Raw genomic sequence first — 22,546 nt, 5'->3', positions numbered from 1 at the left:
TCGGTTTCCGACTACAAGGTGCTGGTTCGTCTTTTACGTTCTTCGTTTGGTGAGAAGTTCCAGCCTGCAGCTCCAAGTCTCCACCCTCTCAGTTTTCGTCTTCGAAGTCGTGCAAGGCTCCGGAGGTGGTGGAGATGAAGACTTCCTTGTCCACTAAGAGAGCGTTCAAGAAGTTGCAGGATTGGATGGAACGTCGGAAAGGATCAGGGCAAGTCGACTTTCGCCCTTCCGCCTTCAAGACTCAGTGGGGAGAGGCGGCATTGGTATGAGACCAAAGGTGAAGTAGGAGTTAAGATCCGTCGTCTTCGCAAGGGGACTTTGCTAGTCTGGTCGACGCCCAGAAGAGATCTCTTTTATCGACCGCTAAGATTCATGGACACCAACGGAGATTGACCATCACATGAAAGGTCTGTTAAGGACTCTGGAAGTCTTTAAACTTCCTAGACTGGTGCCTAGGAGTCCTGGATCTTCAATCTAGGAGTCCTGATTCTTTGAGTCTGGGGGAGCTGTCCAATGTGTTGTCTTGCATGGACAAGGCCGTCAGGGATGGTTCGGAAGAGTTAGTGTCTCATTTCGGCACGGGCTTTCCTCAAGAAGAGAGCGCTTTTCTGCAATTTTACAGCGAGGTCTGTTTCTGCATCGCAGAAAGCGGAGCTTCTCTTTGCACCTCTTTCGAGCCATCTCTTCCCCCAGGCTATGGTAAAGGACCTGGCAGTGAGCCTACAAGAGAAGGCTACCCAGGACCTCTTGGCCCAGTCTTTCAAGACGTCCCGCAGTCCTACCACGTCGTCGTTTGGACGACCTCCTAGGAAGGTTAAAACCCTTTCGTAGTGCTCCTCCCTCGAGAGCTGCTCCTCGAGGGAGAGGACTTGCAAAGAGGAAGAGGTTCCTTCAAACCTAAATCCTCTAAGTGAGAAGAGAGTCCTTCAGATGCCGTCGGAGCCAGGCTAAAGTTCTTTGCGGGGGCGTGGAGAGAGAGAGATACAGATGCGTGGTCCCTCAAGATAGTGGAACAAGGGTACAAGATCCCCTTTGTGGACCCTCCTCCTCTTTCTACGACTCCCAGAGATCTTTCCCCGTCGTATCAAGGGGAGAAACATCAGGTTCTTTTAGATCTTTTAGATCAAATGATCAAGAAAAAGAGCGGTGGAGCAGGTCTTATTAGACCTGGGGTCACAGGATATTACAACAGACTTTTCCTGGTACAAAGCATGCAGTCGTCGGGGGGGTGGTCGTCAGTCTTGGACGTAAGCAGCCTGAATCTTTTCGTAGAAAAGAAAAAATTCAAGATGGAAACACATCAGTCGGTTCTAGGAGCCTTAAGACCGGGCGACTGGATGGTGTCCTTGGACCTACAGGACGCATACTTTCACGTGCCTATCCACCCTCTTTCAAGAAAGTTTCTGAGGTTTATGCTAAGGGACAAAGTTTGGCAATTCCGAGCTCTTTGTTTCGGTTTAAGCACGGCTCCGATGGTATTACCATGCTCATGAAAAACGTAGCGAGATGGTTACATTCTGCAGGAATAAGAGTCCCTGTATCTGGACGATTGGCTGATCAGAGCATCGTCAGAAGAAAGGTGTCTGAAGGACCTTCATTCACGTTGGCCTTGGCGAAGTCCCTGGGACTTCTGGTCAACCTCGAAAAGTCGCATCTGACCCCAACACAGTCAATCGTGTATCTGGGGATTCAGATGGATTCAGTGGCTTTTCGAGCGTTTCCGTCCCAGGAACGACAGCGGCAAGGCTTTAGAGAGAGTTTCGGCCTTCCTGGGGGAAGGAAGCTTGCTCGGCGAGGGAGTGGATGAGTCTGCTGGGGACCATTTCCTCGCTGGAAAAGTTTGTTTCCCTGGGAAGAGACTACACCTCAGACCTCTCCAGTTTTTCTTAGCAGACGAATGGAGAGTCAGAGAGGATCTGAATGCGACCCTTTTTCATCACCAAATCGGTGAAGAACCATCTAAGATGGTGGTTAGATCCTCGGAAGTTTCGAGAGGGGTTGTCCCTAAAGCTTCTGAGGCCCAGACCTAGTGTTGTTTTTCCGACGCCTCGGTGTCGGGATGGGGAGCAACACTGGGAGGGGAGGAAGTGTCAGGCACCTGGAGGGGGGAACAGGAGTGTCCTGGCACATCAATGTGAAGGAACTAGCGGCGGTTTTTTCTGGCGCTACAGTTCTTCCAACAAAAGGTTGCAGAGAAAGTAGTCCAAGTCAACTCGGACAACACCACAGCCCTTGCGTACCTAAAGAACAGGGAGGTACACACTCCCGCCTCCCTTTTTTTTCTTTTTTATTTAGCGAGGAGATTCTGCTGTGGGCAGATGCGAGACGGATAAGGATCCTGACGAGATTTATCGCAGGAGTCCAGAACGTCAGAGCAGACCTTCTCAGCCGACAGGATCAGATCCTGCCGACGGAATGGACGTTGCACCAGGACGTCTGTCGAGAGCTCTGGAGACTGTGGGGGTGTCCGTAGTCGACTATTTGCGACGTCGAGAAACAAAGAGGTTGCCTCTTTATTGCTCCCCTGTGCTGGATCCGGGAGCAGTCGCTATAGACGCTCTGCTCTGGGACTGGATGAACCTGGACTTGTATGCCTTCCCGCCATTCAAGATCATGGGGGAAGTAGTAAGGAAGTTCGCGGCATCGGAGGGGACGAGGTTGACCCTGATCGCCCGATGTGGCCAGCGAAGGAATGGTTCACGGAGGTAATGTCCTTCATCATAGACTTTCCGAGGACGTTGCCCCTGGAGGAAAGATCTACTCAGACAGCCCCACTTCGCAAGATATCACCGAAACCTCTCCGCTCTGGGTCTGACTGCGTTCAGACTATCGAAAAGTTGGCCAGAGCGAGAGGTTTTTCTAAAGCAGCTGCAAAGGCGATCGCCAATGCTAGGAGAACTTCCTCGAGAGCTGTTTACCAGTCGAAGTGGGCTTCCTTCAGGGCATGGTGTAGAAAGGAGGGAATTTCCTCTTTCCACTACCTCTGTGAGCCAGATTGCCGATTTCCTGCTATTTTTAAGAAATGTGCAGAAGCTGGCTGTCCCGACCATCAAGGGATATAAGAGTATGCTGTCAGCAGTCTTCCGACACAGAGGACTAGACCTGTCTGAACAACAGAGATCTTCACGATCTCCTGAGATCATTTGAGACATCCAAGATAACCTCAGGCGAGGCCTCCTTCTTGGAACTTGGATTTAGTCCTTAGACTGTTAATGTCGAGTCCTTTGCGAACCTCTCCATGAAGCGTCTCTTAGGAACTTGACGAAGAAGGCCTCCTTTCCTAACTGCTTCCCCTTTGGCGACGGCGAAGAGAGTAGCGAAATTCAAGCCATTTGTAAGCGAGTGGGCTTCAAAGGTGACAATGCGGTCTGCTCTTTGAGTCCCACTTCTTAGCAAAGAATGAAAACCCGCGTCGACCCCTTGGCCAAGAAGCTTTGAAATCAAGGGTATGACAAGCCTTGTGGGCCAAGAACCTGAGAGAGTCCTGTGCCCTGTCAGGCTCTAAAGTTTTATGTCCACAAGACTAAGGAAGTACGAGGTCCCTCAGATAATCCTCTGGTGTTGGCGGTTTTTTAACGCCGATATACCATTATCCAAGAATGCCTTGGCGTTCTTTCTGAGGGACGTCATTTAAAAGAAGGGATCATTCGTCTTACCAACAGATCGATTTGAGCCTCTTGCGAGTGAAAGCTCATGAGGTCAGAGCTGTCGCAACCTCGCTTGCCTTCCAAAGGAACATGTCGATCAAGGACATCCTTGACGCCACCTTTTGGAGGAGCAATTCAGTATTCGCCTCACACTACTTGAGAGATGTGAGAACGATATACGAGGGACTGTTGTTCTCTTGGGCCATACGTTTCTGCAGACACAGTTTTGGGGGCTGAAGGTAGCTCTCTCCCTATCCCTAGTTAGGTTTAGGTTAGGTTAGTTGTTGTGTTTTTGGTTTTTTGTGGTGAGGCTTTGTTTTGGTGAAGACCTCCCATCTCTTAGCTTAGTGTTCAGGGGGTCTTGGATAGTTGATCAGGTGGTGGTCAGTTGCTTTGTTGCCCTCATTTGTATGGCTCTATGCTCTTGTCACATTGAGGTCACGTCCCCGTTGACAGAGCATCCAGAGCGCACCAGCACTACAGGTCTCCACCTGGCTGGCAACTCTGATTAAGCACAAGCAGGCTGAAGTGACAGTAATCACAGAGTCTACTTTGCTAACAGGTGAGGAACCAAGGTGTATATCATCTACTTAATTTTAAGTTTCTACAAATCCTATTCTGTCTCTTCCCACCATCCGAAGGTGGGATTCAAGCTATATATATATCTGTCAGGTAAGTTTCATGAACAAAATGTTATTGTTATAATACAATTTAAGTTTGTTCATACTTACCTGGCAGATATATAATAATTTAAGTGCCCACCCACCTACCCTCAGGAGACAGTGGCACGATAAAAATATGAATAGAAAATGGGAATGGGTTCCTGATATCCGCCTCCCAGCGGCGGGAATGGGTACTACCACCTGGCCGCCCACTGCGTGTGTGCCCGGAGTTTGAAATTCTGTCGGACTTCAGAGAATACAGCTATATATATATCTGCCAGGTAAGTATGAACAAACTTAATTGTATTATAACAATAACATTTTTAGCTATTTGTGGGGAGGTTGTCATACGCAACCCCCGCGAATACTGGGGGTCGACTGTATTGTAATTTCTCTGAGCTATATGGTAAGTTCTATTTGTAGCATGGCAAAACTCAACAAAAACGTGTAATTTTCATGTGAATGATGTTGTCTCTGTGTTGAAATTGGTCTATTTCCCATGGTAAGGTCATCTACTTTTATCATCAAATTTGTCATGCTGGTCATTTGTCCTGAATTTGATGACCTTTCTAGGGACATACCTTGCTAAAATAGTCACCAATATTTCATTCTACTTCTTGGGTTCTGGATCTGGTATAGCATTTTATCTATAATGTGACCAAACTTTGCCCATACATGGTGTACACCACCTTTTTGGTCAGACATAATTCCTGCAACATGCTCTAAATAGATCTTGATTTCTTGTGATGGTATACATAATTTCTCATAGGTAACAGTTTTGTACATGAACTTCCCTGACAGATATAATACATAGCTATAGTCTCCGACGTTTCCCGACAGAATTTCAATCTCGCGGCACACGCGACAGGTAGGTTAGGTGGTCTACCTTAACCCGCCGCTGGGTGGCGGATGTACGAACCACTCCCGTAAGCTTGTCAAGATTTTTCTCTGTCGCGGCGACGATAACAACTGTTGTCGTCCTGCTCGATAGTTTTTCGATTCTCGCTTGCCTGGAGTTAATTTGGAACTTCTTTTGGTGACGTATTCGCTTTGTTGGCTTGGCATACGCTGATTGGTGGACCGGTTTGATTTTGAGTTTGAGTTTGTTTTTCTGAATGATGGTCTGATCTAGAATCCGGTAGTTAAAACTTCGGTTTTGAAGGGTTTGGGTTTGCGTGAATGAAGGATGTAATTGTGAGGTGCCGAAAGCTGGGGGTCGGTGGAGACACACGGGTTTGCATGAAATGCAGGGGGAATGAATGTAAGGGCTTTTGCTAACCCTTGTAGTGAATGTAAGGGATTGAATATGAAGAAGAATATAAGGCTCTCTCTTCTTATGTTAGGAAGTTGGAACGTTGATAGATTGTGCGTAAGGCTTCCTCTAGAAGTTCTAGCAGATCTAGAATGAGTGAGTTGGATGTGGATCCTAATAGTACTAACGTAGAAATTAGAACCTTCTTCCAAGTTGCAGCCCCGGCTCCCCGCACCGAAGCCGAAGATTCGCCTTCGGAGGCGGCAGCTCTGAAAGCCAAGAATCGTTCTGTGGATCAGAAGATTCGTCAGTTGGAAGGTAAGGAGAGTGTTAGTGATCAGTGCAGTGTCCCAGTGTTGTGGAGGGTGCGTCTGACCGGCTCCTTAGTGCCTCTAGGCCTAGACCTCTTCCAGACTCCCAGTTCCAGTGGAGTAGGAAAGTCGAAAGCCGCAGGAGGGCTAGGGAGAGCCCCCACCGGTGGCAGGCGTCCCCTCGGCAGATCCTGAAGTACGCTCCCAGGCTGCCTCGGATCGCTACAAGAAGGAGCCTCCTACGCCCAATGCTTCTCCTCTTCGTCGTTCTCCCTCTCCGAAGAGAGGTTGGAACTCCCGGATGCGTCGCGCCCGTTGAAGAGGGCTTGGAAGGCTCCATGCAGTCCTTTGGCTTCTAGTCCGGAGGTTTTTTCCCGGAAGAATCGTCGGTGGAGGCGAAGAAACCCAAGAAATCCTATGATCGTTCTCTTCTCGCGCTCCGCGCTCGGCGCCTGCTTCCGAGGAAGAAATAGAAGATTCTCCTACGAGAGTACTCGACTTGACTTTCAAGCTCAGATCACGGCGCTAGCAGACTCTCTAGCAGTTAGATCACGTAGGAAGAAGGACGTTTCTCTTCCGATCAAGAGATCTAGGCGCCGCTCTTCAGAGGATCGTTCTCCATTCATATGTGGAGGTTTCGTATGAATGTGGGGGCGGGGGCTCGCGTGAGCGCCCTCGCTCGCGGGAGCGCCCTCGCTCGCTGTGAGCGCCCTCGCTCGCCTGGCTCTCTTTCAATTTCAAGGCGCCAAACATCGGTAGGACGCTCTATGGAGAAAGAAGTTTTTTCTCCAGATTGGATTCCCGCTTCCGGTAAGCGCACTACACCTGCTCATCACGCGATTTCTTCAACTCCCTCGCGTGAGACTTCTCCTCAGCAGCCTCAAGATTTTAGAAGGCGCCCTTATACAAGTAGGCGTTCTTCTTCCAGATGTCACTCTCCTCGAGTATCGGATCGTGACTTCTCTCCTGACAGGCATCTAGAGTCTGGTAGGAGTCATGTGCATGATAGACGGCCTTCTGTTAGCCTCCCCACAAGGTAGGCGCCAAGAGCCTGCTTGCACATAGCTCCTCCTAGTAGGCGCTCGTCTCTTTAAGCGTCATACTCCTGATTATTCTCCTAAGGGCAGACAACAAGAGTCTTTCAAGCGCCCTTCTCCGTGTAGGCGCTCTCCCGCTTCTAGGCGCACTTCTCCGGTGACCGTTTGTCTTTGGTAGGCACCAGGAATCCCGGAACAAAAAAAAGCGCCCTTCTCCAAGTAGGCGCTCGTTAGTGTTGAAGCGCCCTTCTCCTGAATGTTACCCTCTTGTTAGACGTCAAGAGTCTCGCAAGCAGCCTTCTCCTAGTAGGCGCATTTCGCCTTCCAGTCGAACTTCCGTTGATCGTACGCAACTGACAGGTATGGAGAGCCGCGCAAGCGCTCTGCTCTCGATCCGGCTCTTCTCCTGGCAGCCGCTCGCCTCAGGATAGGTGCATAGAGTATAGTAGGCGCTCGCCTCCTCGTAAGCGCCTGCGGATGTTTCGAGGATTTCTCGGAGTAGGAGCCCTACTCTCCTTCGGCTGAGATTCCGTATACCTCGAAGAGGGAGTCTCATCGTAGACTTTCCCAGATCTTCTCATCGTTCTCCAGTGGATGTGAACTCTTCTAAGAGAGGGCGTTTCTCCAACCTCTCGCTCAACTCTGCTAGGATCCCTTCGTCACCTAAGGATCTTCCGCGCTCGCCTCGACAAGACGTCCTGGAATTGGTTCGGATGAGGAAAACCGAACACTTCTGCTGCTGTCTCTTCTTACAAGAAGCTTACAGAGCTACTTTTACAAGTTTTTGGGGATTCCCTTACGCCTACGGCTCCTCCTTCTCCATCACTCACTTTTTTCAACGGCGAAGACAGCGAAGAGTTCTTCTTGTGTGAGGATGAAGCCAACTCTTTCTATGAAGAAGGCACTGAGGCAGTTTTGGTTCCTGGATTGGCTTCCAATAAAGAAGAAGCGGGAAAACGATGTTCGCTTTCTCCTTCGAAGTTATCAGGACGCGCTGGTTTCTGGGTACGAAACAGGAGAGCCCTTAGGATTGGGTCTACCGTCTTCGGCTGATTCGGATTTTTTTCGGCGCTGGTAGATTCGACAAGGAGAACTGCCCTTAACTCTGACTAAGACGACTTGGGCAATGAATGAATTGGATCATTTGCTCAAAGGTATGTTTAGAGTGCTAGAAGTATTTAACTTCTTGATTGGTCGTTGGGATTTCCTAGCCAAGAAATTGAAGTGCCAGAGTCAATTTCACCAGATGATCTTATGTGTGTTTTGTCTTGTATGGACAAGTCAGTAAGAGACTTGGAGCGAGTGAAATCGCCTCCCTTTATGGGCCGGGACGGGATCGTGAAGAAGAGATCGGTTTATTGTTCCTTCTTAACGAAGTCGGTCTCCCATGCCTCAGAGGTCTTTCTTTGCTGTTTGCTCCTCTGCTACTCAGTTGTTCCCGAAACATCGAGTGCAGGAACATTTCGAGGTCACTTTCGGCCAAAGCCCACCCATTGGACCTTTTGGCACAGTCGGCAAGAAAACCATCGCCCTTCCGTTCCCTACCAAAGCTAAGAAGGAAAAAGCAAGTGGTTCGGAAGAAACCTTTCGAGGGGCATCGTCATAAGAACCTCTACGTTTAGAGGTCGTAGACCTTCAAGAAGGGGTAAGACTTTCGCCAAGTCTGTTAAAGCCCCCAAATCAACTTGCAAGTCCTTCAAACAACGGTGGGCGCCCCAGACTCTTAGAGTTTGCAGAAGTCTGGGCCCAAAAGGGGCGGATCCTTGGACCATTTCTATTTTGAGAGGAGGTTACCTCATCCCTTTCGTCGAAAGACCTTCCCTTGACGACCATCCCAAGGGAACTGACGGCCAGGTACAGAGACCCACTTCATGAACTCAAGCTCTCCATCTAGCAGTAGATCAGATGCTGGAGAAGGGGGTGGGCTATCGAAAACTAGTGACAGACCATCATTCATCGGGCTTCTACAACCGCCTTTTCCTAGTTCCGAAGTCCTCAGGGGATGGAGACCGGTGTTGGATGTAAGCGCCCTGAACTTCTTCGTAGAAAAAAAAGAAGAAGTTCACGATGGAAACCGCCTTCATCAGTGCTGGTCAGCACTTCGTCCAGGGGACTGGATGGTTTCCTTGATTTACAGGACGCTTACTTCCACGTACCGATCCATCCTTCCTCGAGGAAGTTTCTCAGATTCATGATGGGGGGGAAAAGGGGAAAAATTTTTCAGTTCAGGGCTCTGTGTTTCGGCCTCTCGACTGCCCCTCAAGTGTTCACGGGGATTTTGAGGAATGTGGCTCAATGGCTTCATTTGAAAGGGGTGAGGATATCCATGTACCTCGACGATTGGCTAATAAGGGCCAATTCAGAAGATCGTTGTTTGAAGGACTTACAAGTAACCTTAGAATGACGAAGGCTTTGGGACTTCTCGTCAATTTCAAGAAAGTCATCACTAATTCCCGAGCAAGAGTGTGTGTATCTCGGGATACAGATGAACTCTCTGAGTTTTCGGGCTTTTCCCTGCAGGAAAGGATAGCCGAGGATTCGAGAGTAACAAAAACCTTCTTAGGGAAAGAAGTAAGCACAGTGAGGGTGGATGAGTCTGCTGGGGGACACTGCACAGTGAGGGAGTGGATGAGTCCTGGGGACACTCTCCTCTCTGGAGCAATTCGTTTCCCTAGGAAGGTTGCACCTGAGACCGCTCCAATTCTTTCTTCATCCGGAATTGGAGTCGTCGTTCTCAGGATTTGACGTTCTCCCTGTCGTTATCCCAGGACATCAAGAAACATCTCTTATGGTGGACAGATCCCAACCTCTTTTGCGAAGGGACTGTCTCTTCAATCACAGACCCCCAACCTGGTGTTGTTCTCCGACGCGTCGGACATGGGGTGGGGTGCAACTCTGGGGAACAACGAAGTGTCAGGTACCTGGTGGGGGACCAGGTAGCCTGGCACATCAACAGAAAGGAGTTGATGGCTGTGTGGTTGGCTCTGAAGGCTTTCGAGCCCAAAGTCAGAAGAGAAGATCGGTAGTGCAGGTCAACGCGGACAACACTACAGCTCTGGCATACATCAGGAAACAGGGGGGGACGCATTCCTTCTCCCTCTGTACGAGACAGCAAGAGACCTTCTTCTGTGGGCAGAAGAAGAGGAATCAAGCTTCTCACCAGGTTCGTGCAGGGAGAAAGGAATGTAAGAGCAGATCTCCTCAGCAGGAAAGATCAGGTCCTTCCCACAGAGTGGACTCTTCACTGGATGTATGCCAGAGCCTGTGGAAGTTATGGGCAGGCCACACATAGACCTCCTTTGCCACGTCAAAGAACAAGAGGCTGGATCCTTACTGCTCTCCGATATCGGATCCAGAGGCAGTAAGCAATAGATGCTCTTCTTCTAGACTGGAACGGACTCGACGTCTACGCGTTTCCCCCTTCAAGATCCTGGGGCTAACTATCAAGAAGTTCGTAGAGTCGATTCAACGAGAATGACCTTAATCGCTCCCTTTTTGGCCGGCCCCAAGAATGGTCACAGAGGTACTGGAATGGTTGGTGGACCTCCAAGATCGCTCCCGCTAAGGAGCGATCTACTCAGACAACCCCACTTCGACAGGTACCACAAAAAATCTCCTCGCTCTCAGTCTGACTGGTTTCAGACTGTCCAAAGTTTGGTCAGAGCGAAAGGCTTTTCAGCAGCAGCTGTAAAGCAATCGCAAGAGCGAGGAGACCTTCCACCTTGCGTGTATACCAGTCAAAGTGGGATGTCTTCAGACGTTGGTGCAAGAGGGAGAACATTTCCTCTTCCAGTACCTCGTGACCAAATTGCGGATTTCCTTATTTTCCTCAAAGAAGAATGTCATCTGGTTGTGTCAACTATTAAGGGATACCGCAGTATGTTGGCGGCGGTATTTCGGCATAGAGGCTTAAATATATCCGATGATAAGGACCTGCATGATCTTATTAGATCATTTGAAACCATTAAGCGTCCTCATGTAGTACCGAACTGGAATCTAGACGTAGTCCTACAATTCCTTGGATCGTCTAGATTGCGAACCTCCTGGCTTAGCCTCTTTCAAGGACTTGACGAAGAAGGCTATCTTCCTTTTGGCCCTAGCTACAGCTAAAAGAGTGAGTGAGCTCCAAGCTATGAGGGCAAGGTAGGGTTTAAGGAAGATTCTATGGTGTGTTCGTTTCTTCCAAGTTTCCTTGCAAAGAATGAAAAACCCATCACGCCCTTGGCCCAGGAGCTTTGAAGTTCGTAGTTTATCTTTTCTAGTAGGGGAAGAGCCTGAAAGAACTCTTTGCCCTATGAGAATTATGAAGTATTTCCTTAAGAGGAAGGAACAACTTAAGGCTAATCAAGATGTACTTTGGTGCTCCGTAAAGGACCCCACTCGGCCCATGTCGAAGAATGCTCTTTCCTTTTTTCTGAGAAGCCTTATTACAGAGGCACATGTTGCCTGTAAGGAAGACCATTTTAGACTACTGAAAGTGAAAGCTCACGAGGTGAGAGCCATCGCAACTTCGCTTGCATTCAGAAAAAAATATGTCTGTGCGGAACTTGATGGAGGCGACTTTTTTGGAGATGCCAATCGGTTTCGCAAACCACTACCTACGTGATGTAAAAATCACATTATGATAAATGCTTCGCCTTGGGTCCTTTCGTATCGGCGGATTCGGTGCTGGGGCAGGGAGCTGAAAACTTATCCTGTGTAAATTTTTTATATGTTACCATATATTTTATATTGTTGTTTTTTGGTTGTCTGAAAGAGGTTGCAGGAGGCACCTCTTTTTGTCGTAATATTAACCCTTTGTATTTTGGTTAGGTGGTCTGGTGGTTTTGGCTCCTTGCAGAGGTAGTGGTAAGGATCTGTTAGGTAAGCGGACAAGGTCCCTCTAACAGCATCCGACTTGGATTCTACCACAATAGGGGATCACATATCCCAGTGGTAGATCCGAGAGTCTTTCAGCATCAGTCACGTCCTAGCTGTAGCTCTCCAGGCAATGCAGACTCAGAGATAGTATCTATGAAGTCTTCATCCTGAAAAGGTGAGAACCAAGGTTTTTTATATCCTACAACATTAGTTGTTTCCCGTCTTACCTGTATTATTGAGCTGTCTCGTACCCTCCACCAAGGGTGCCAATCAGCTATGTATATATCTGTCAGGGAAGTTCATGTACAAAAATGATATTGTTAAACTACAATAAAGTTTTGTACATACTTACCTGGCAGATATATACGATTAATGGCCCACCCAGCCTCCCCTCAGGAGACAGGTGGAAGAGAAAAATCTGACAAGCTTACGGGAGTGGTTCGTACATCCGCCACCCAGCGGCGGGTAAGGTAGACCACCTAACCTACCTGTCGCGTGTGCCGCGAGATTTGAAATTCTGTCGGGAACGTCGGAGACTATAGCTATGTATATATCTGCCAGGTAAGTATGTACAAAACTTTATTGTAGTTTAACAATATCATTTTTCACTTAAATCAGTAAATGTTTTGCTTACTTTTATTGTAAACATTAGACAAGATTGAAATGGATTCTGCTATTGCAATTTCTTTAAGTTAGGAAATTGCAATTGTTTGAAATACTGTAAGTAAATGGCCACAGATTTATTTTTGAATGTATATTATGCATTAATATTTTAATTGATTGAGTTATCTTTACACTAACATTCTTGTTTGTAGAAGTTGTGTTAACACAAAAATTCGTGTTGGTGTAAGTTGTCGCAGCTCAAAAATTCTTATTTTTTTGAGTTGTCTTGAAAGTGTCTCAATGTTCAAAAGTGATCTGACTAGTCTTCTAAATGGCCCTTGTTTCCTTTGGTTTGATTTATCTCCCCTATGTAATTTTTAGATTTTTCCAAATATCTTCCATTGTATACCTTTCCTCCTTTTATATGTTTGTATTTGATTTTGTCATGTATATGTCTGTATTTGGCTTTTTTTCCTTGGATTTCAGAGTCTCAAGTTGGAAGCTGAAAAACACACGACAGGAATGCCATATGCTTGGCTTGTTGGCCAATTCACACAACTGGGATTGGACACTTTCACACACAACTTTACATTGAACTACCCATTAGGTGGAGGAAAGGTGAGTATCAATGTGCATTGAACTATTAATAATTGGACTCCAGCTGGCACTATACTCTGATTTTTTCCATCTGTCCACCCGCCTGTGGTGTTTGCGTATGGTAACACTGCGTCCCGGGCTTAGGCTAGTCACGCTATGTATAAGTTTTAGGTAAATAAAAGGATATCTGGGTGTACCTTTGCAACTGGAAAGTGTTTTATAATTTACTGTATGCAAATTACACCGTTAATATTCGAAATAGGGTATTATTATAATTGTTGAATGTAAGCTGAATGTAACTATCTAAAGCCCGAGACGCAGTGTTACCATACGCAAACACCACTGGCGGGTGGACCGATGGAAAAAAACCGAGTATAGAGAAATCCACTTATGTTAAGACCTCAGGTTTGTTAGTTATGAAAAATACAAAATGATTTAAAATTTGTCATTTCATTTTGCCTCACATAAGCTTATTAGCACCCATAGCTTTCCTTGTAATGATGTTGGCTTTGATTCTTCTTAAGCCTCATTTTGTTGTAACACAGTATATACATTTTTCTTCCAGGTTTTTAAAGGGAAGAATGTTTATGGCATTTTGCGTGCCCCTCGTGGAAGTAGTACTGAAGCTGTTGTTGTGTCAGCACCCTACAGGCCACCTTCTTCCTTGCTCCAGGGAACAGCTCCTTCAATTGCTCTTATGCTGGCCATGGCCCATTTTTTCTCAGGTTAGACATTGCTATTTATAGAGTGGCCTTTGTTTCTGTGAGATTAAAATTTTCATCTCGTATAATAGGTAATACATGTACCATCTGTGCAAAGTGGTTCAGTTGTTGAAGCATGGTAACAAGATAGTTTGAGGATACTACCCACTTGCTTGACTAAGCATTAATTTTATTTTGGTTACACTACTGTAAAGACAATTCCATAGTGGTGAACTTTTCCACCGATTGTTGAAGAAGTTTCTTATCCAGAATTGACTGTGGTTTCTGATTTTGGATATGCTTGTGACTAGAAAATATCTTTACAAGGCTAATGAGAGTTGATTCCTCTGGTAGAAAGACTGAATACCAACAGTTTTCTTTGTCTGACACCATTGAACTTAGATCCTGATGTTATATTTCTTTTTGAGGGGTTAATTGTTTACTCCAGTTTCAGAAGATGATAGGTCTCTCCTACTGATGCTTCTTTGCGGAACTTTAGTTGGAAGGCTAAAGACCAAACTTCCTGCTCCACTTGTGACATGATGGGAATTTTTGATGGACACCCTTTGTATGGTCATCAGTTCCTCCCCTGCTCCAACTTTATCACTTCTCTGAGGTGTCTGACACTGGCTAAAGAATTATGAGAAGGTTCTGTAACCTTCCCAGTGGTTATCAGGGGAGCCTTATTTGGTAGCCTTCACTGAACACTTAGTCACAACCAACATTTATACATCTGTTTCTGTTTCAGCAAAATCCCTGCTTCAGCATTGGACTTGTGTTGTTACTACTCATGCTTTTGCTGTATCTTTGGCAGCTGTAACTCCTGTTCCTGCCGGGATTTCTGCCTTGACTACATCCTGTAGGGGTTTTGGAAGAGTTTGGAGAGGGCCTTGGAAGAAAAAGGATGCCTCATCTTCCTTGTCCTCAATCCCTTCTTCACTTTCTCTGTGTTCCTGATCAGAGATGACATAAAGAGACCCAGAAGGTTGCCCTCCAATAGAAGGCTTGCAAGGAATCTCATGAACATCATCCTTTGTCAAGGAGGGATAATGATTCCTGTGAGTGTTTGCAGGAACAGGTGACTGTGGGCAGAGTGAATGATCCTTTTCTTGACTAGCTTGTTCCCAGTCCTTGGTTAATAAGTCAATGCCTGTTTTATGGACTGTTTAATCTTCAATGGAGAGATTGATTGGGATTTCTTCCTAGGCCATGTTTCTTTGGAAATACACAAAGAAGAGTCTGCACATCCTATGGCAGTCATCTTTCCTAGTTCCGTGAAACTAACCTACTTTACTACTTGTAACCACTCAACCATTCCAGTTACTGGTGCTGTTCCTTGTTGTACCACACCAAATCCTTTGGTAATGGTCCCTTGCATGACAGTTCCCCTATACTCAGTACTGTTCCTGACCATTGCAGGTGCAACATCATCCTGCATGGGTATGGTATCATACTTACATACCCTCCTGGACTGAGCAACAGTTCCAGGTTTTGCAGCTAGGCTGAGGAGTGAGGGTAAAAGAGTGGATCATTCTTAGTTAGCCCTGATGTCTTCTGACTGGATCATTGCCCAGCAGTCCCCTTACAGGCTATTTAACTCTGTGGTCCTCAGAGCAGAAATCAACCTTGGTTAATGCATCTCTCTGTCTTCCACCTCAGTTGATACATATCTCTTCCACCTCAGTGGAGGGTCCAGTCTGCTGATGATCTTTTCCTCTGAAACCTCAACAGGCTGAGAGGAGAGGCACTTTATTATGGTCACTGTGATTATACCTTAGCAAGTGGCCTCAAGGAAACAACCCATGTCATGATTGTCTACCTTAAAATTCAACCCAGAGCCTGTTCCACAGTTCTGCTTGCTGTGATCTCTAGCAGAACTACTTTGTACCTGCATGATGCTGGGATTGCCTCCATGCAAGTGGACTCATTGGTCTGCAGGCCAACAAACATTCTCCCCTTAATGGTCTGCAGGCCAACAAACATTCTCCCCTTAAGGAGTCTTCCAAAGGATTTCTCTTCTCTTCCAACAAAGCAGGAGCCACAGGGTCAGTTGCCATGTCTTCATCCCAAACTTCATCATGGTTGAACCCGTGTCTCAAAACAATGACGGACTACACCTTATCTGGTTTGTCTTCTGAGAAAGACAAGGTCTTGAGAAGACGTGATGCCATTTGTGGTCTTTTCTCTCTCTCTCTGAAATAGCTTGGTGCTGTAGGGGTACTTTCTTGCTCTTTCCTGAGAACAAGGTCAAGGTGGGAGTTGAAAAGATGTTAACTGGAATTCATGACAATTTGTTTTTAATTATACAACTTCCCCAGTAATTATATAGCTAAGAGTTTCACTCGCCGGCAGTTAAAATCCTGAAATTCACAGGTTGCACTAATTTTCTACTTATTTTTGTTAGGTAGCAGTGTCCCGCCCACTTTTGGGGCAAGAGAGAGAAACAGCACAGCCAAGAGCTGTTTTGTTTCTGCTGGCTGATGGCTATGGTTGTTGGTTGCAGTTATGTATTCCTGAAATTTTTTTGGACTTTCCTTTTGTAATCGCAATTAAAGTACTTTATTCATGTATTAGCCGTCTTGGCAAATCATTTAGACAGCGTTAGGTTCTTTGACAAGAACTAGCTTTTTGTTTTTCCTTGGTGACTGGCAGGTGTTAGGTATTGCACTAGAGGTTGCAAGACTAGGCTAACCAAGAAATTGTATGATAATCACCCTTTATGTACTAACTGTAGAGAGAAAATATGTTCATTTGATAATAAAGTAATGAATGTGTTGATTGGGATGAAAGGAAGTGGAAGAGTTTGGAATTTCATTTAAAAATATTAGAGAGAGGCAAGAAGAGAAAAGCTTTGATTAGTGCCAATTCAAAATCAGGTAGTCAGGATTCTTCTGAATTGAATTCAGATCTGAGTATTCCTGTTACATCTTTAGCTCCCACTCCCACTTCTCTTGCTGTGCCACCTTCTCCATTTGCAGGCTCCCGCACTTCTGATCCCAACCCCATCACCTGTATAGAAGAAAAGATTGATGTGCGTTTTGCTCTGTTAGTAAATGTAATGAATGTGTTGATTGGGATGAAAAGAAGTGGAAGAGTTTGGAATCTCATTTAAAGAATTTAGAGAGAGGCAGGAAGAGATAAGCTTTGATTAGGGCCAATTCAAAATCAGGTAGCCAGGATTCTTCTGAATTGAATTCAGATCTGAGTATTCCTGTTATATCTTAGCTTCCACTCCCACTTCTCTTGCTGTGCCACCTTCTCTGTTTGCAGGCTCCCGCACTTTCAATCCCAACCCCGTCACCTGTCTAAAAGATAAGATTGATATGCGTTTTGCTCTGTTAGTACAGACAATGGAGCAGCTTGGTGCTTCTGTTAAGGTCGTAATGGACAAGGCGAAAAGTGATAGTGTTATGTCAGTGGAGGAGGTGGCTGTTTGTCCTTCCGGCGCTCCTAGGCAAAGGTCACTTTCACACTCCCCATTGCAGGGGAGGAGTCAAACTGGTAGCCCAAGGGAGGTCAGTGGGGTCTGCTCACGACCAGTCGCCCCTTCAGTTCAACCTATTGTCGTTTCCCAGGTTGCAAGAGAGAGCCGTTGGAAAGGTCTCTCTTTGGATGTACATAAATTGTCAAGTTCAGATGACTCCTCTCTACAATGCCAGTGGCTTTCGGGGAGCAAGTCTCGACCGTTGAAGAGAGGCGCTTCGGATAGAGTTCCAGTAGTTCCTACTAAGAAGCCTAGAGAGCCACGCCCTTCTTGCAGTCATTGGAGCAGCCCAGAGCGTTTTTCTTCTGACTGCCTCTTGGAAGTTGACGCTCCTCCGGCGCCCAAGGCTTCTCGTCGCTCTTCGGCTCCTCTTCAAATGCCTGTATCTGTCGTGCACTCCTGCCCATCAGATGTAGTCAAGTGCCCCCTGGCGCTTGAGTTCCCTTCTGTCGCTAACCAGTTAGCACCTGCTTGTGTCAGGCAGGAGCTTCCATCTACTCCCTTGGCTCCTGCTGCTGCTGCTTCTGCTCTTGAGACAGTAGATCCCATTCAGTCGCAGCTCGATAGTATTCTGCTTTTACTGAATAAGCCTCTTTCTTCAGTTCAAGCTCCCATGATGGTCCAGCAAGCGCCCACAATGGTTCAGCTGGTGCCAGTAGTGGTCGAAGCTCCCTCAGCATTGTCTCCTTGGATGTCTTGTGAAGCTGCAGCACCGCAAACTCCTATGGAGGCTGTTCCGACACGGACACAGGTTGATGCAGCCGCACCTCAGGCTCCTGCAGATGTGGATCTTTCCCCTATTTCATCTGAAGACAAAGCTGCAGAGGATCAAGGGGCTCCCTCTTCAGTGTATGTGGCTTTAATGAAGCTCTTGCTCGCCACATATCTATCTTTTTTCAAGCCGACTTCTCCATCGTCTACTGAATTGACTTTTGTTATGGATAGTATGCCTTCCTTGAACCGCTTGAAGATGGTGAAGATGGTTTTGTCTTTCTCAGCTAAGAAGGCTTTTAAAGAGATAGACGCGTGGCTTGCTGAAAAGAGGGAACAAGGCAAGACCTCTTTTTGTTTTACGCCTTCCTGAATCTCCAGGTGGAGATACTTGTCATATGCTACGAAAGAGGCTTCTTCCATGGGTATTTGTGCCTCTGCACAGGGAGATTTTTCTGGTCTTGTAGACACAGCCAGACGCTGGGCTTTTTCCTTGGCGAAGATTTTGTTTTCTACCTCAGATTTGGCACATCTTCTGAAGGGCATTTTCAAGGTATTTGAAGTTTTCAACTTTCTTGATTGGTCCATTGGCATTCTGGCCCACAAGATTAGGTCTTGCCCTTCGCTTCCAGAGAACCTCCTGGCGAATTGGATGGGAGTACTCTCATGTATTGATAAGGGGAGACGGTTCCCACGACTTGCTCTCACTCTACACGATGGGAATGCTCAAGAAGTAGCTCTGGTGTTCTTACACGTTGAAGGGCATTACTTCCTCACAGAGATCAGCTCTATTTTCCCCCTCTTAGATAAGAGACACTTGTTTCCTGAAGCCACAGTTTTAGGAATTGCTTTGAATCTGGAGAAGAAATGTACACAGAATCTCCTTGCCCAGACTTCCTAAAGACCAAGAGATCCTCCAGCGATGGTTGCGAGGCAACCTATTCCCTCAAGAGGCTAGTCCTTTTGGGCCAGACAGAGAACCCTCACGTGATCAAGAGGAAGTACTAAGATCTTTTCTAAATACATCAACAAAACATCTTTGAGGGGCTCCTCTAGCAAGTGAGGATGCCGTTCTCCGCACAAGTGTAGGAGCCAGACTTCTAATATTTTTTGAAGTTTGGCAGAGAAAAGGGGCAGAATCTTGGATTGTCAAGGTTCTGAAGGAAGGCTACGTTATCCCCTTCCTCAGGAACCCTCCCTTAGCCAGCATGCCAGTCGTCTTAACTCCTTATTCAAGAGGATCAGAGTGGTTTTCAGCTCTAGAGGACGAAGTAACTTTTCTTGTAAGAAAGGGAGCAGTCAACTCGTTCAAGATCATTACCCTCCGGCGTTCTACAATCGTCTCTTTGTAGTCCTCTAGTCATCGGGGGGCTAGGGCCCGTCCTGGATGTCAGCGGCCTGAATGTCTTTGTCATAAGGATGAAGTTCAAGATGGAAACAAACCAGACAGTCCTGTCGTCCGTTCATCCAGGAGATTGGATGATGTCCATAGATCTTCAGGATACATACTTCCATGTTCCCATACATCCCAAGTCAAGGAAGTATCTCAGGTTTGTATTCAAAGGGAAGATTTTTTAATTTCGCACCCTTTGCTTCAGACTGACAACGTCGTCTCAAGTATTTACCGGGGGAATGGCTCCCATTGCGAAGTGGCTCCACCTTCAGGGGATACAAATTCCATTGTTTTTAGATGAATGGCTCCCAAGAGCCCAATCAGAGAGTCAGTGTGCGGAGGACCTTAAGAAGACACTTAAGTACAGGAGTTAGGAATCTTCGTAAACTCACAAAAATCTCAGTTGATTCCCAATCAGGACGTTCAATATTTGGGAATGATCATAGTGACTCAGAGTTTTCAGGTTTTTCTGACCCAGAAATGAGTAGATTCTTGCATTAGAAAGATAGAAATTCTGGCTGAATGAGTGCTCGGCCAACAATTGGATCAGTCTGCTGGGGTTCCTTCATTGATGGAGCAGTTTGTGTCGGTCAGCAGGCTACATCTCGGACCCCTGTAATTCTATCTAAAAGCAAGCTGGAACAGGAAGGAGCTTCCAGACTCGCATGCTTTTGCCGTAACATAGGAAAGAAAAGAGGACCTTCTTTGGTGGAATTCACAGAAGAGACTGTCGGAAGGCAAGTCTCTCAGCTGAAACCCAACCTGTACTTCTTTTCAGATGCGTCGGACCTAGGATGAGGAACGCTTTTAGAGCAAAGTGAAATCTTGGGAGTATGGTCCCTAGAGCAAAAGTCCCTGCATATCAATGTGAAGGAGCTAAAGGCAATACACCTGGGCCTTCATTCCTTCACATAAGCAGTAGAAAACAAGACGATAGCAATTTATGTGGACAACATAACTGCTCTCTCATACGTCAAGAAGCAAAGAGGGACTCAATCTTTCTCTCTACGAAGCGGCAAGAGATCTCCTCATCTGGGCAGAGCGAAACAATATGCATTTAGTCACCAGGTTTTAGCGGACGAGCTAAGTTGTCAAGAGACAAGTCCTGCCGACGGAATGAACGTTGGATCCTCTTGTATGTCTAGACCTTTGGGAACCGTTGGGAAAAGCGACAATAGACTTGTTCGCCACGTCTCGGAACTATTGTCTTCCTCTGTTTTGTTCGCCAGTTCCAGACCCACAGGTGTGGGCAGTGGATGCTTTTCTTCTGGACTGGTTGGACAAGGAACTGTATGCTTTCCCCTCTGTTCAGCCTGATAAGGTAAGTGCTGAACAAGTTCCTTGTACACAGCAACGTCTCTCTGATCTTGGTGACCCCCTTCTGGCCATCGAAGGAATGGTTCCCTGATCTTGTAGATCTATTGGTGGACTTCAAAAGGCTGCTTCCTCACAGAGGCAGCTACTCAGACAACCACATTTCCACAGATTCCACAAAAACCAGTCTTCTCTGGCCCTGACAGGATTCAAACTGTCCAGAAACTCCTTAGAAAGAAAGGCTTTTTTAAGGAAGCTTCAAATGCTATCTCTATGTGTAGAAGAAGGTCTTCTAGCAACGTGTATCAGAATAAGAGGAGAATCTTCAGAGAGTGGTGTAAGAATTCCAACATCCTTCTTCTAAGATGACTGTGATGCAAATAGCCAATTTCTTGCTTCATTTGAGGTCAGTAAGAGACCTGTCTTCCTCTACCATCAAGGGCTATAGGGCCATGTCAGCATCGGTGTTCCATCACAGAGGCTTGGACTTGTCTTTCAACCCAGACATCTCTGATCTCATTAGATCGTTTGATACTTCTTATCGTAAAGATTCTCCTATGGTGCCTTGGAATCTGGAGATTATGTTAAAGTGGTTGTCTGGGTCTCATTTTGAACCTATGCATGAACTTAGTCTGAGGGACTTAACTAGAAAAACTCTCTTCCTAGTGTCCTTAGCGACTGCTAAAGGGGTTAGCGAGATTCATGCACTTGATAAGAAAATAGGCTTTTTGAAAGGGAATGCTATTTGTTCATATTCCCTGGGGTTTCTTGCCAAGAACGAGTCACCCTCTAATCCTTGGCCTCGCTCTTTTTTTTATCCCTAGTTTGACAGAAGTCCTGGGTAATGACGATGAGGAAAGAACTCTGTGCCCAGTGGGGTCCTTAAAGTACTACCTTCACAGGACTAAAGACATTCGTGGAGATCTTGACAGTCTTTGGTGTTCTGTAAAAAACCCTACCAGACCGTTGTATAAGAATGCTCTGGCATTCTTCTTAAGAGGTGTCATCCGAGAAGCTCATTCTTCAGTTGAGGACGTTCTCCCAGTCTGCAAGGCTAAAGGTCATGCAATTAGGGCAGTAGCCATATCTCTGGCTTTTAAGAGAAATTGATCTCTTACTTCTATTATTAATTCTACGTTTTGGAAATGCAAATCCGTGTTTGCATCACATTATATCTGTGAGATTGAAACAGTGTATGAAGCCTGCGGTACCCTTGGTTCGTTTCTTGTGGCGGGTGTGGTGTTGGGAAAGGTATGAAGTACCTGGAGTACCCTTCAGTCCTTTGATAGGGTGTTGGTGGATATTTTATTATTTTGGTTATATGTTGGTACTGAGCCCAGGGCAGGGGCAATTATTTTTTATCCTTTGTTAGCCATTGGAATTGTCCTTTGCTGCAAAGGTCCCACTATTAATAGGCGCTACATGGTTTTACCGCCATGCCATTACATGATAAGGTGAGTGGCAACCAGAGGCAGTAATTTCCTGCTACAATTCTCTTATCAGGTAAGGAATCAACAAACATTTTAATTAATGTTGGCAAAGCTTTTTCTGTTCTTGGTCTGTGTATTTTTATGAATTTGAGGTAGAATCATCCATGCTTCCCACCTTCCCACAATGTGGGAATCAGCTATATAATTACTGGGGAAGTTGTATAATTAAAAATGACATTTTTATGACAAAATAGTTTTAATTATACTTACCCAGTAATTATATAATCGGAGCTCACCCTCCGTCCCCTAGCATGGATTTCTGTTGATGAGCATAAACAAACTGAGCTCTTTGCCTCACTGTCCCTCTCTCTTGCCCCAAAAATAGGTGGGGCACAGTTACCTAACCAAAACAAATAGAAAATTATTGGCATTCATTTCAGATGTTTCCTTTGCTAGGAGTGATTACACTTCATGACTTGGGTTGTTCAGTTAATTTTTTTTATTATGTTAGTTTGTTTTTGGGGAAATAAAGGTTCTATTTTTT

The 22,546-nt window shown here is 46.1% G+C and overlaps 1 protein-coding gene across 2 annotated transcripts in view; it reads left to right on the top strand.

Moving 5' to 3' along the window:
• The window catches only part of LOC135201021 (glycosylphosphatidylinositol anchor attachment 1 protein-like), a 91,744-nt gene that overhangs the window by 38,585 nt on the left and 30,613 nt on the right, over positions 1-22,546 (top strand). For both annotated transcript variants that reach the window (XM_064229854.1, XM_064229855.1), the window contains exons 4-5: positions 12,859-12,990; positions 13,535-13,694. In XM_064229854.1, the coding sequence (XP_064085924.1) occupies positions 12,859-12,990; positions 13,535-13,694 (292 nt within the window). The remainder of the gene's footprint in view (positions 1-12,858; positions 12,991-13,534; positions 13,695-22,546) is intronic.

The sequence above is a fragment of the Macrobrachium nipponense genome, chromosome 27, assembly GCF_015104395.2.
Source record: "Macrobrachium nipponense isolate FS-2020 chromosome 27, ASM1510439v2, whole genome shotgun sequence".
Lineage (NCBI taxonomy): Eukaryota > Metazoa > Arthropoda > Malacostraca > Decapoda > Palaemonidae > Macrobrachium > Macrobrachium nipponense.
The sequence above is the reverse complement of the archived record's forward strand: the minus strand, read 5'-3'. Positions and strand labels throughout refer to the sequence as shown.